This window comes from Orcinus orca, chromosome 3 (genome assembly GCF_937001465.1).
Source record: "Orcinus orca chromosome 3, mOrcOrc1.1, whole genome shotgun sequence".
NCBI classification, from domain to species: Eukaryota; Metazoa; Chordata; class Mammalia; order Artiodactyla; family Delphinidae; genus Orcinus; species Orcinus orca.
The window spans coordinates 134,612,971-134,628,581 of NC_064561.1; the positions used below are offsets into that span (position 1 = coordinate 134,612,971).

A 15,611-nucleotide genomic window follows, 5' to 3' on the forward strand; every position below is an offset into this window, starting at 1 on the left:
CAAGTGCAAATGGAACATTCTCCAGGATATATCACATGCTTTGCCACAAAGAAGTCTCAACAAATTTAAGAGGATATAAATTATACCAAGTATTTTTTCTGGCAACACAGAATGAAACCAGAAGTTAACTGCAGGAAGAAAAATGGTAATAACACAAAAATACATGGAGACTAAAAAAAATGCTACTAAAAAAAAAATGGGTCAATGATAAATCAAAGAGAAAACCAGAAAATACCTCGAGACAAATGAAAAAAACCCCGCAACCTTCCAAAATCCATGGCATGCAGCAAAAGCAGTTCTAAGAGGGAAGCTTATAGTGATATAGGTCTATTTCAAGAAATGAGAAAAATCTCAATTAAACAATCTAACCTACCATCTAAAGTAATTAGAAAAAGAAGTATAAACAAAGTATAAAATCAGCAGAAAGAAGGAAATAACAGATTAGCAAGGATATAAATAAAATAGAGGCAAAAAAGAAGAAAAACCAATGAAACCAAGAGCTGTTTTTTTGAAAACATAAAGTTGATAAGCCTTTAGACAGTCTCATCAACAACAATAAAAGAGAGGACCCAAATAAACAAAATAAGACATGAAAAAGGACAAATAACATCCAATATGACAGAGACACAAAAAATCATAAGAGAATACTACAAACAGCTATATGCCAACAAACTGGAAAACCTAGAAGAAATGGACAAGTTTCTAGAAACATGCAACCTTCAAAGACTGAATCAAGAAGAAACAGACAATCAGAACAGACCAATCACTAGTAGTGGAATTGAATTTGTAATTAAAAAAAAAAACTCCCAGCAAACAAAAGTCTAGAACCAGATAGCTTTACAGGGGAATTCCAGCAAACATGTAAGTAAGAGCTAATACCTATCTTTCTCAAACTATTCCAAAAAAACTGAAGAAGAGGGAATACTCCCAAATTCATTCTATAAGGCCATAATTACCCTGATATCAAAACAAGACAAAAAAACTACAAAAAACACACCAAAATTAGAGGCCTTTATCTCTGATGAATACAGATGTAAAATCTTCAACAAAATACTGATAAACCAAATTCAATGATACATAAAAAGGATTAAAAAACATGATCAAGTGGGATTTATTCCAGGAGTGCAAGGATGGTTCAATACCCAGAAATCAGTCAATGTGACACACCACATTAACCAAGTAAAGGATAAAAGTCACACGATCATCTCAATAAATGCAGAAAAAGCATTTGACAACATCCATTCATGATAAAAACTCTCATCAAAGTAGGTATACAGGGCACATATCTCAACATAATAAAGGCTGTTTATTACAAACCCACAGCTAACATCATATTCAACAGTAAAAAGCTAAAAGCTTTTCTTCTAAAATCAGGAACAAGACAAGGATGCTCACTCTCACTGCTCCTTCTTAACATAGTATTGGACGTTCTAGCCAAAGCAATCAGGCAAGAAAAAAAAAAGAAAAGAAAAGGCATCCAAATTAGAAGCAAAGAAGTAAAACTGTCATTATTTGCAGATCACATGGTAGTATATACAGAAAATCCTAATGTCTCCATCAAAAACTACAAGAACTAATAAATGAATTCAGTAAAGTTGTAGAATACAAGATTAATATATAGAAATCTGTTCTTTTCTATACACGAAAAATAATGAACTATCAGAGAGAGAAAGCAAGAAAACAATTCTATTTAAATTTTCATCAAAAAGAGTAAAATTCCTAGAAATAAAGTTAACCAAGGAGGTTAAAAACCTGTAATCTGAAAACCATGCAACACTGAAGAAAGAAACTGAAGATGATACAAATAAATGGAAAGACCCCATGTACATGGATTGGAAGAAATAATATTATTAAAATTACCACACTACCCAAGGCAATCTACTGATTTAATGCAATCCCTAACAAAATACCCATGACATTTTTCACAGAACTAGAACAAGTAATCCTAAAATTTATATGGAACCTCAAAAGACCTCAAATTGCCAGAGCAATCTTGATTAAAAAAAAGAGCAAAGCTGATTTCAGACAATACTACAAAGCTACAGTAAACAAAACAGAATGGTACTGACACAAAAAAAGATATGTAGATCAATAGAACAGAATAAAGAGCCCAGAAATAAACCCATGCACCTAAGGTCAATTACTCTACCACAAAGGATGCAAGAATATACAATAGAGAAAAGACAGTCTCTTCAACAAGTGGTGCTGGGAAAACTGGACTGATCCATGTAAAAGAATGAAATTGGAACACTTTCTCACACCATATACAAAATTAAACTCAAAATGGATTAAAGACCTAAATGTATGACTTTAAACTACAAAACTCCTAGAAAAGAACATAGGCAGAATACTCTTTGACACAAATTGTAACATTCTGAGAGATCAGTCTCCTAAGGCAAAAGAAATAAAAGCAAAAATAAACAGGACCTAATTAAACTTAAAAGCTTTTTCATAGCAAAAGAAACCATCAAAAAAAAAAAAAAAAAGACAATCTACTGAATAGGAAAAAAAATTTGCAAATGATTTGACCAATAAGGGGTTAATATCCAAAATATATAAACAGCTTATGTAACTCAATATCAAAAAACCAAACTACTGGGGCTTCCCTGGTGGCGCAGTGGTTGAGAGTCCGCCTGCCGATGCAGGGGACACAGGTTCGTGCCCTGGTCCGGGAAGATCCCACATGCCACGGAGCAGCTGGGCCAGTAAGCCATGGCCGCTGAGCCTGTGCATCTGGAGCCTGTGCTCCACAACAGGACAGGCCACAACGGTAAGAGGCCCGCGTATCGCAACAAAACAAAACAAAACAAAACTACCCAATCAAAAAGTGGGCAGAAGACCCGAATAGACATCTTTCCAAAGAAGATATACAGATGGCCAACAGGCACATGAAAAGATGCTCAACATTGCTAATCATCAGACAAATCAAAACCACAATGAGGTATCACCTCACACCTGTCAGAATGGCTATCATCAAAAAGACCATAAATAACACATGTTAGCAAGGATGTGGATTAAAGGGAACCCTCAGGGTTTCCCTGGTGGCGCAGTGGTTGAGAGTCCGCCTGCTGATGCAGGGGACGCAGGTTCGTACCCTGGTCCGGGAAGATCCCACATGCTGCGGAGCGGCTGGGCCCATGAGCCATGGCCGCTGAGCCTGCGCGTCCAGAGCCTGTGCTCCGCAACGGGAGAGGCCACAACAGTGAGAGGCCCGCGTACCGCAAAAAAAAAAAAAAAAAAGGGAACCCTCAGTGCACTGCTGCTGGGAATGAAAATTGGTGCAGGCACCATGGAAAACAGTATGGAGGTTTCTCAAAAAACTAAAAATAAAACTACCATATGAACCAGCAATTCCATTCTTGGGTACATATCTGAAGAAAACAAAACCACTAATTCAAAAAGATACACACACCCCAATCTTCACAGCAGCATATATACTACAGCCAAGATATGAAAGCAACCTAAGTGTCCATCAAGAGGTGAACAGATAAAGAATTGTGTGTGATGGGTGCTTGTGTGTGTGTATATATATACACACACAATGGAAAATTCCAGTAAAATGTGTTATCTAATTAAAATTTTAGTTATTTTCATTACTGAAGCTTTTTATTTCAATAAACCATTAATTTTCTTCTTTAGAAACAGAACAAATGGGGAATAACTGTTCAATACATGAATTACTATTATGATTCAGAAGCACAAAAATTTTATTTTAAAAAGATAACCAAAAATATATTTAGAATATGATTTGTGTATGATTTCAACATGATGAATCAAGTGATAAAAGATTAAGTGGACTCCTTCAAAATCTGTGAAAAATTATCCCTATGTGCAAATCCAGGAAAATGAAACTTATGCCTTTGTGGAAAATGCATATCTTCTCTAGGTAAACACACATGAGTAGGTCTTTAATATAATTTATTGACCTCTATTCTCCTCAGTGCCTAAATCACACCCTCATAATAATACAAGTAGTCTTAACTCATTTAGTTAACTCAGAACAATGCAATATAATCATTGTAGATGGTTCATTGATTTATTAAAAACCATGATACTTGGTCAATTATTTTATATTTTCATGCACAACATGCCACAGAAATGTAAGGTAAACTCTTTTCACAATAGTTTCCTGTGGGTTTTAAAGAGACATTTTCTTTTATTCGTATTAAATAAGCTCAAGGTTAAGAAATGTCAACACAGCAGGACAAACAAAATGTTTAAATAGAATTATTTTAAAATATTATACAGCTATACTAGTGGCAGCTTTACATTCTCTCAATCCAGAGGAAGAAATATTCTTCCACAGGATGAAGTTTTAAAATTTCCTCAGAATGCTAATATTTCAGTCTTTGCATGATTATACTAGCCACTTAGACAAACTACGTGGGCCAACAAAAGTCTCAAAGGAAATTAGAAAACAGTTTGAACTGAATTAAAAACACAACATTAAAGTCATGGGTTGTAGCTCATGCAGTAACTAAAGGGAAATTTATAGCAATAAATGCTTAGATGAGATAAAAAAGGATTTCCAATCGAAAACTTAAGTTTCTCCCATTAAAAATATTTTATAAGAGAAAGGAAAATAAAGTCAAAGCAAGCAGAAGGAAGTCAGTAATAAAAGTAAGACCAGAAATCAATGACTTTGAAAACAAAAATAGAAAAAAATAATTGAAATCAAAAGCTGGTTCTTTGAAAAGATCAGTAAAATTGATAAACCTCTAGCAAAACTAAAAGCAAGAGGGGAGGGGAGCGGGGGAGAGAAGAAGAGATGAGACACAAATTGCTATTATCAGGATTGAAAAGGGGATATCATTACAGACCCAACAGACATTAAAGGGATAATAAGGGAATACTATGAACATTCTACACACATATTTTCAACAACTTAGATAATTCATTGAAAACAACTACCAAAATTATCCAATATGAAATAGACAACCTGAATTGTCCTATAAACATTAAAGAAACTGAATTCATAGTTAAATTCACCTCTTTCACCCACCCCCACCCCCAAAACCTCCAGGCCCAGGTAGTTTCATTACCAAATATTTAAGAAAAAGTAATATTAATTCTTCACAATATTTTCCATAAAACACAACAGGAAAGAACAATTCTTAATTCATTTTATAAGGCCAGCACTACCATGCTATCAAATCAGAAAAACACTGTACAAAAATAGAGTAAGCATCAGGATAATATCCTTCATGTACAGAGGCAAAAAAACAAAGAAACTAAAAAAACGCTCAAAAAATACTGGCAAGTAGTATCCAGCAATATACAGAAATAAAAATACAACATAACAAAGTATTTACTGTGGGAATGAAACACTGGCTCAATATCTGCTAATCACTTAATATTCACATTAAAAACACATAATCATATCAGTTGATACAGAAAAAGCATTTAACAAAATTCAACATCCACTCATGATAAAAATTTCCACAAACTAGGAATAGAAAAAACTTCCTCAGCCTGATAAAGGGCATCTACCTAAAACCCATACCTAACATAATACTTAATGGTGAAAGACTGAGTGCTTTCCTCCTAACATCAGGAAAAAGACAAGGATACCTGCTCTCATCACTTCTACTCAACACTCTACTAGATGATCTAGCTCACTCAATAACACACACAAAAAATAATCAAATTGGAAAGGAAGAAGTAAGACTGTTTTTATTTGCAGACATGATCATCTAAGTAGAAAACCCAGTGAAATCTACAAAACCCCTGCTATTCCTGATAGGTAAAATTAGAAAGGCTGTAAGATATAAGATCAACACCAAAAATCAATTGTATTTCTATATATTATTCATGAACAAATGGAAATTAAGATTTAATAAAATAATACTATTTACCAACAGTATAAAAATATAAATACTTAGGGATAAATCTGACAAGAGATGTCAAAGATCTGTACTATCAACAGCACAAGATATAAAGTCAAAACAAAATCAATTATGCTTCTGTAAACTAGCGAAATACAATTATAAATCAAAACAATTTTTTAAACTAACAATAACAGAAAAAGTAAATACTTAGGTATAAATCTAACAGTATATGCACACATTCTGAATGCTGAAAACTGCAAAATACTGATGAAAGAAATCAAAGACCTAAATAAAAGGAGAGACATATCATGTTCATGGACTGGAAAAATAAACACAGTAAAGATTTTGGTTCTCCCCAAGTTGATCTATTTTTTGTAAAGATAAAAATGTTGATTCTAAATTTTATATGGAAAGGCAAAGGAACTAGAATAAAACAATTTTGAAAATGAAAAATAAAGTTGGTGGAATCTCAGTACCCTATTTTAATGACTTAGTTTAAAGCTACAATAAACAAGAAAGAGGTCTATTGGCAAAGGGAGAGACAGAGAAATAAACTGAACAGAATACAGAGTCCAGAAAAAGACCACACATATAGAGCCAGTTGATTTCTGACAAAGCTGAAAAAGCATTTCAACGGAGAAAGGACAGTGTTTTCAACAAATAGTTCTGGAACAATCAAGCATCTCTATGCAAAACAAGGGACCTCAGCCTAAATCGCACACCTTATTAAAAAAAAACTCAAAATGAGTCATAATTCTCAATATAAAATTTAAAACTATATAACTTTTATAAGAAACCATAGGAGAAAATCTTCATAACCTAGGGTTAGGCAAAGAGTTCTTAGGACACCAAAAACACGATCCATTAAAAATAAATTTGAGAAACTGGACTTCATCAAAATTAAATGTTTCTTCTATAGGAAAATAAAATTCTTTCTGAGAGAATAAAAGTACAAGCTACAGACTGGGAGATAATCTTTACAAATCACATACTCAATGAAGGACATACATCCAAAGTATATAAAGAACTTTCAAAATTCAACACAAAGAACACAACCCAATTAAGAAAATGACTAAAAGATTTGAAAAGATACTTCACTAAACAATATATATAAATGGCAAAATAAGCACTTGAAAAATGGTGAACATTATTAGGGAAATGTCATTAGGGAAATGCAAACTAAAACCAAAATGTGATACCATTATGTATCTATTAATGTCAATATTTTAAGAGTACTAGGTGTTTGTGAGGATACACTGCAAAAGGAACTCTCATACATTGCTGCTTGGAATACAAAATAGTATAGCCGTTCAGAAAAACAATTTGACAGTTACTTACCATATGATCCAGCAATCCCACTCCTGGACATTTACCCTAGAGAAATGAAAGCTTAGGTTCACACAAAAACCTGTACATGAATGTTTATAACAGCTCTATTCATAACTGCCAAAACCTGGAATAACCTACCTCTGCTCAACAAGTAAATGAATAAACTGTGGTTCATTCATACAATGGAATACTATTAAGGAATAAGAATAACAAACTAGAGATATATGCAACAACTTGGATGAATCTCACAGGTAATTATGCTGAGTAAAAGAAGCCAGTCTCAAAACATTACATACTATGTGTTCTAATTTTATAACATTACATTATTTTATAAAATTATCAAAAAGACAAACTAAAGTAATGGAGAACAGATCAGTGGTCTTCAGGAATTAGGCATGGGACAAGGGTGTGATTATAAAGATATAATCATGGCACAATTATAAAGGCACAAGGGAAATTTGGGGTGGGGCTGATGGAACTGTTCTGGACCCCCACTGTGGTGGTTGTTATATGAATCTATACATATGTTTAAATTATAATGCTGTATGCCAAGAATAAATGAACTTTATTGCATGATAATTAAAAAAGAAAACCAAAACCGAAGAGACTGTGTTGAATAAAAAAAGGGTTTGCTCAGCACTCTTTCCCCAAAGTAGATGCTCAATTAACATTTGCTGAACAAAAACACTGAAAACTGGCTGTAGTTTCTGCTTTAACAATAATCTCATTTACATCCCTAAACTTCAAAAATTTAAGTAACTTTTTGTAGCATCATTAACATTTTCTATCATGGTATCTGCCACAGAAAGATGTCTAGTTTACACAAAAAAAAATTTTAAATATCAAATGAAAGTCAGAAATCTAGATATCCCAACCAATTATTTTAAACTTTAAAAAGATTACCATTAATAATAGGTAACTTTTTCTTTATATCTTGTATGCATATCTTTCTCATTAAAAAAGGGGCAGGATCTGTTTGGAAGTCATTACCCAAAGGCATGATATACAAAACAGATATCTGATATCTGTTTTAGAATCAACTAATCTTTATTAAACATTAAACAAGCTGAATAGATAAGCCATTAATTTTTCTCGAATATCAACTCTTCCTAGGACTTATCCTTTTCCTTGAATTAGTAAAACTATTAAAAATTCTTCTTCCTTCTGACTCAAACCACAGTGTGTACTCACACTGTGAATTCATGTCATTTCTATGCTGCTACCTGTTTTTAGATTTTCTTTGCTAAGGACACATTGGGCATTTGTTTGCCTGTAGCTTCTGTGCAATCAACCAAACCTATTAGGATCCCACCATATCATTCCTGTACTGACTTGTCACAGGTCTGACTAAGACTCATTCACTTCGATCAGTTAGCTAAACAGATTGGTTAAATCACATGTGTGTGAATGAATAAAAGCAACCTTATCAAAAAAAAAAGAGGACCATTAATTTTGGTCTTACTTTGCTTTCAACTGTGTGAAAAAGAGTGTTCCTATGCTAGAAAATGATTAAAAATATAACAGGTTTTCAGAAGTACCTAGCTTAAGAATTATACACATTTTGAAAATTGTAAAAATGTTATTTGCATATTTACAGCACAGAACAAGTATAATTTTCATACTTCTTTGAACTCCCTATTTGTTAAGAGAATTATTTTAGAACCCTCCACATTGTTTTTAAGGTATTTGTTCTGTTCACTTAACATATGATCATCTCCAATTTATCTAGATTTAAGTCAAATTTTCAATAAAATTTTTGAATTTTACAGTTTTGATAAGTTAAACTATAAAGTATATTATAATGGTGCTAAAACATATTCCTTTTTACATCCTACAGTATATGCTTTGATGTCACATTACACCATCACTTGCAAAGAAACCAAACTGAAACGCTTTTCTCAGAAACCAGTCAAAAATACAAAAACAATTACTTATACTATCTAACCAAAAGATGAAAAATACCTAACATGATTGAGGCACTTAATGCAGTAATTTTATTTTATTCAGTCCATGACTAGAATCATAAACAATAATGAGTTTGCTTAACTAAGAATGAACTATTATGTAAAGTTGTAGCTTTCTGTATTTTAGCCCTGAGGACACTGTTAATATTCAATATACTAATTAATAAGAACTGCTATCTATTATGACCAAATAATGAAGGCAATTTGCAAAAACAGTTTATACAGAAATAAGCTGGTCCTCAAACTTCTAAATTTTCATAAGCACCTCATCCACTGGTTTTAATTGGTTTCCTCAGTGCCTAATATTGGTTTCCTTCACACACCCCACCCCTGAACGTATCATTATAGGTATAGGAGTTCAAACCACAGAGAAACACCCTCTCCTATAAAATTACAGTAAGGGTCAATTATCCTTTAGATAATTTTCACAATTTAGCACAGTTAACCATATCTGGCTAATGTGGGCACATAATTAAACAGGGCTCCTTGAAAATATCCATTTAAACTAAATGTAATGAAAGTGAATGAATTTGTCACTACATTGGATTTACTTAGGGAAACATTTTTGTTTCAATTTAACCTGAAAAAACAGCACTGCAAAACAACCCTAACATGAATATATTTAAAATGTGTATGACAACCTAGTCTCAATATTATGAGATGAATGTTCCTATAAAATATTAGCAAAATTGGGAAAAACTTCACAAAAGGGCATTCTGAACATGTGTAAGCACAGAGACATGGTTATACATGTCAGTTATAATAGAGCTACATGATCATTAAGTTCACTTGGGAGAAATGTCATTTCAAAAATCACTCAAATCAAGTTTTTATAATATAGGTAATTCAAAGTTAGCTCCTCTCCCCAAAGGCTGACATTTATAAAACAGAATTTTTAGTAAACTCTTTTAAAAATTACCTGCTTCTGCAGCCATCTTTCATGCCTTCGTTGTTTCCGTCTCAGAGTCTTCAGCTTGCTCTTTTCTCTCTTACTGAGCCTCTGATTAATGGCACCCAATGAAAAACTGCCTGAGTGCAGGAAGTCCAGAGGAGAGAGGTGCTCTTCCTGGTCTGGGGCCTCCAGTGTGCCCCTGCCAGCTGAGGGCAGGTCCATCAGGAAAGTCAGGTTGTTAGAACTAGCATGGCCAGAGTACACTGCAGAAGCTTCTAGACCACACTGAAATTCTCCTCCTCTTTGTGTCTGGGTCTCACGGGGAGTCACTGAAAATCTTTGCAGCAGCATATTAGGATCAAAACTGGATGAAATCTGAAAGGAACGGTTATTTTTACTCGATTCTAAAGGCAAGCCCGAAAGGTCAATAGGCTGCATTTCATTTAGCCTGGGATACACAGTAGTCTTACTATGGATTTCATATAAAGTGGGTAATAAAGTCAGTTTCTCACTGATGTCCAGATCCAAGCTATGTGATTTTCTATGAAAAGCTTTCGTAGTGCATCTGCCAGTCACAAGCTGCGGAACAAGAAGCTGACATTTTGGATCTGCTTTGAAGAGCAGTTTTTCGTTCTTCATCTTGAAATACGTTGACCGTACCTCCAGGCAGAGTGCTTCCGTTAATCTTCCAGGGCCATTATTATTTTGGGCCATGTTTAAAAGCCCGTGATTTCTGTTTTTGGAGGCGTCACCTGTCAGCAGAGTTTCCTTGTCACAACCTGACTGAACTCTAGGATGTGACAAGTATTTCAGCGAGGGTCTCGTTAGTCGGCCTGACCGTGTTGGCTGATAATCGGTCCGGCTTTTGGAGAGATGTACAGCTGCAAGCTGGCCACAGGAACATTTTGGAGTGCTGACAAAATTAAAGCCCCCTAAACGGGCCCCACAGAAAGGGCAATTCAGTTTTCCAACTGTCCACTGGGCCTACAGGTAATAAAGGAAAATAAAAACAATTCTTTCTTTGTAAAGTAACCAAAGAGAATGTGAGCTGTTTTTTTGTTTGTGGTTTTATTGTTTGTTTGTTTGTTTTTTAAAGCCGACCACATGAAAGTTTTCTATGCCACAGAAAAGGCCAGCATTCTGTTTTCTGATTAGTAGACAAAACAGTCTACTAGATGGAAACAAGCCTTCCAATAAATAGAGATAAGAAGCTCCAAAGGTCTAGAATGATAACATATTGCACATCACACCCATCTAAACGACACTCCTAAGAATTCTAAAAGTCTCTTAAACAATAGGCTGAATATGGATACAGTGTGAACTAATGAAAAGAAAAATACACTATGGAACCAGGAAGCAAATCAGTCTACAGAGCTTAATTTGCAAGTAAAATCTCACAGAAAAGTGTCTGTTTTGATACACTTCTTGCATACCAAGCACTGTGGGAGGGAACTTTACCCAGCCAACAGAATAAAGCTCTTCCTGCCTTTTTACATACAACCAAAAGATATTGGTTGCATACATCAGTTATTTCATTTTCTATACTCAGATTACAAATTAATAATGAACTAACTTAAAGTTATCTTTTCAACAGAGATAGTAGGACATCTACAGTGTCCTAATACATTTTCTAAAGTTCAGGACACTAATAAGCAGTGCACTGGCATTTTCCCAGGAAATCATTACAATGTGAGAATGGATGCAAGGGATATCTAGCTAATGTTATTCTTTAACAAAAAAAGTAAGCTAGTCAGTGGAGAAAGGCAACTATATTGTTCCAAAAATCATATTACTTATACTTTTCTAATACTTAGCTTTTTTGAATTATGAGAAATAATGATGCCACACTGACAAGATGAATTCCTACTCATAATATTTCATTAAGGATCCTTAAAAGTGTGTTTTTTTGATACTGATTGTGCCAATAAGAGTCATTAATTTTCCAGTTTATTTTACATTTGTGTAATGAGACACATAGGATATTTCATTCACTCAATAGGTACTGTTCTAGGTGCTGGGGATATAGTACATAATGAACAAAATATAAAAACTTCTGACTTCATGGAGTTTTATTCTAGTAGAGGAGCTAGGTAACTAACAAGATCAGTAAGCCCTTTGTGTGTGTGTGTATATATATGCATATGTGGATGTGTATATGAATGTGTATAATAATTTATATATGTCATATATACTTAAGCATATTTAAAGTTCTATATATCACTTATAATGTGTGTGTAAAACATAGATAGGTATATAAAGTAGAGAAGGGAGAAGGGAAGTGTTGAGAGTGGTAATAGTGGGGAGTGGCAGCTGATAGACTGACTAGGCAATGCCTCACTGAGAATAAAGACCTAAGGAAATGAAGAAACAGGTGAGTAGTTGTGGGAAGAGAATTCCAGGAAGGGGAAATACCAAGTGCAAAGTCTGAGGTATAAAAGTACTCAGAGCACTCCAGTAATAATGAAGAAACCAGTAAGTGTAATCAAGTTACACACCCTTTCATGTCTCTTGAAACAATGCATCCAAGAAAAATAGCTCTAAAATGAGGACAAAAACTTTCTGAAGGTAGTATATTCCTAATTTTACTCAGAAACTATGGAACTTACTTTTTGTATTAGGCAGTGTATCCATTCTGGAAGGGCTTCTACATCCATATGCCACACATGACAAATATTTTGATCATCAGCTGAATCATGTCTATCCTGTTATATCAAAATGCATGATATTAGTCATGACTAGTTCAGAATTTATTACACAAAATTCATATTTGAGTAAAACACAAAAAAATACTTTCAATTTTAGATAGGAAGGAAATACATGCTGCCCTCCTCTCCTTACTCCCATTGCCAAAGAGACAAACCCAGAAAGAAAAGGTGTTTTCTTCAGGGAATAGCCACGTTTAAATTGACCAAAAAAAAAAAAAAGATTCCTCCATTTCATTGAGTTCATCAAATTAAATTTAAAATTGAGCAGAAAGTTACTGAATGGACAAATCTGGTGCCCTATTTCTTCTGTGTGTGAGTAAAACTACCATTCATGACAACTTTCCCCAGCCTTCAATCTCTGATTCTGTCTGGATTCTAATGACAGAATAAAGGAGTTGCTGTATTCTCTATCAAGATGCCCAAGAAAAGTTTAAGAGAATGGGAGAAGAGGAATAATTGTACAGGGAGCTAGAGAGGCTTTGACTAAATTTCATCTGTGTAAGTACAAAAAAAATTTCAAAAAGAGACAATTTTAGCCTTTTGAAGTAGAAATAAATGTGATATATAGTTGAGACACGATGACTTCTCAACATGTCAAAAAAATTCAGGGCAGGCCAGGGTGAAGATATGTGGTTCTTTACTACCTCTGTGATGGTAGGACAGCTGCTTTACCTCTCTGGCTGTTTCTTTTCCCGTAAAACACTGCTACATAACTGCTCAGGTCCCTTCTGGGTCTACAGAATTTCATTCTGTGAAATGACAGAAAGGGCTGATTGACAAGAACAGCACAAGGGTAGGCTCCTGTCCATATATCCATTCCCAGGATCAGATTTTAAACAGAAGTAGCTCTGCAAGCTGCCAAAGAATAGTTCTCTTTTATATTTCCGAAGTGGTTGCACTACTAGTTACTATAATCAGGTTATAACAAAGTAACAAACAACTAGGAAATTATTAAGCATGACTTAGAAGTTTGTATTCACAGTACGATGAATGAAAAAGGACTGAACCTCTTTAAGAAATTTTCACTGAAAAATCTACATTAGATTGTGACTTAGAGCCAGGATCACCCAGAATTTTTGTTTAATATCCCAAGATGGTTCCTCTGGACCTTACATCATTTTTCTCCTCCATCAGTAGATCCTAAGGTACTAAATTGTTGCCCAGTGTAGACAAAAAGTTTCAGTGTAATTTATTTACATATTGGAAAGATCTATAAAGAAGTCATGTTAATCTAACTTTGGTCAGGAGCCCAAAACATCAAAATATAAGTTAAAAGTGGAAGGGACTTGAGCTACTGTTATAGGTTAGATCACATTTCATTATTTTGTATATTGTATACAGCAGTATCTTATATGCCAAAATAATAATTAGTGCTAAACCAAATTCAAGATTATAATGGTGAAAGAAAACTTTTGTTAAAAGGTTTAAAAATTTCCAATTCTAATGTTTTAAAAATCTGCAACATGGGTTGAAAATATTTCAATGGCAAATAGAAAATCTGTTGGGAAGGGTTTATAGTTGCCCAAAGACAAACTTTACAGTTTTATTCATGATGCCTAAACTCCAATTCTGGTTAACAAATAGAACTTCCCATGTCAATACAAGAATAATGAGGGCCAGGAAAATGCATGGCAATATGAAGAGGATATTACTGAACAGAAGTAAAGTTAGGAACAGAAGAGGAGATGCTAGGAATACTCTCTAGCTCCAACATCTTACTGCTCCCTAATACATGTCTATTCACAAGAGTGTTAGGCAAACATACAAAGGTTTAATCTTATTCTAGATTATGATAAAATGATACAACGAAAATTCAGGCAGAGAAAAATGTAATTCTTGGTTTTAAGATAGCGAAGTGAGTACATATTCCAGCCTATACTCCCTATCAAACCACAGAACCTACAAAATATTTTTGAAAAAAAGGAATCAATAGATGAATGGGAAAATATGGATGGGGAGATTTCAATGGACCAAAAATTGTAAGGAACCTTTGAGAGATTAATGAGGGAAACAAGAGCATACTGTATTCAAGTATATAACAGATGAGAACAACACAAAGAACGGCCCATGCCAAAGCTGTGGAAAATAGAAGCAAAAAAGGGCCCTGGGCAACTATTAGGGGTGGATGTGAAGTCTGTCTGTCTCCAGGCAAGAGGAGTACTTGAGGCAGAGAGAAATAGGGCAAAATTTCTGAAAATGTGGCTGGAAAGGCCTGGAAAAAAATGGAAAGCATTTGCAATATGTCCAGAAGATGAGCTACGAAGGACCAATCTCTATTCTTGCTGAAAATATTACCACATAAAAATATTACATTATTTAATATATTAACTATATCAACATATAAAGAATATGAAATAGATTTGTTTTAATAATAAGGTACACCTCTAACACACACTGTTTTTTTTAAATCAAGTGAAAGAGAACTAAATATACTCTGAATTATGATACTAAAAGCATATACAACCTAAAGAAAACCAATATTAAAATTTTCTATGGAAACATATGTATATAAATGGATAGAAAAGGTACCTTACAGGCTGTGTACCAAGTTGATATCACTGGCTAGATTTGAAGAACGAAAGAAGCCTAAGATTAGGAAAGTTATTAAAAGGAAACTAACTTTTCCATAAGTGTTTTAATGGGAGAATATATTAAATTACACTTATATAATAAAATATTTATTTAAAAATTGATGTAAATAAAAATAAAATACATTGATTACTTCTAGTTCTGGCAATACTGGAGTAAGTGGTATTAGACATGCTCTCACTATTAAAACTGATAAAACTAGGCAAAATATATTAAAGTATTATTTTAAGACATTAGACAAAAGAAAGCACAGGACTGTGATCCCTCAGAGAAGGAAAATAAATGAGGTAAGTCTAAAAATAAC

The 15,611-nt window shown here is 33.9% G+C and overlaps 1 protein-coding gene across 5 annotated transcripts in view; it reads right to left on the reverse strand.

Moving 5' to 3' along the window:
* Positions 1–15,611, reverse strand: part of RNF180 (ring finger protein 180) — a 281,709-nt gene that overhangs the window by 208,419 nt on the left and 57,679 nt on the right. For 4 of the 5 annotated variants that reach the window (XR_007476417.1, XM_049707920.1, XM_049707918.1 and 1 more), the window contains 3 exons: positions 12,620–12,715; positions 10,041–10,997; positions 7,167–7,202 (listed from right to left, as the gene is read on the reverse strand). Coding sequence is in view for 4 of the 5 variants with exons in the window: in XM_049707918.1 (XP_049563875.1) it covers positions 7,167–7,202; positions 10,041–10,997; positions 12,620–12,715 (1,089 nt within the window). In the remaining variant the exon portion in view is untranslated. The remainder of the gene's footprint in view (positions 1–7,166; positions 7,203–10,040; positions 10,998–12,619; positions 12,716–15,611) is intronic. The other variant, XM_049707919.1, reaches the window with a different exon arrangement.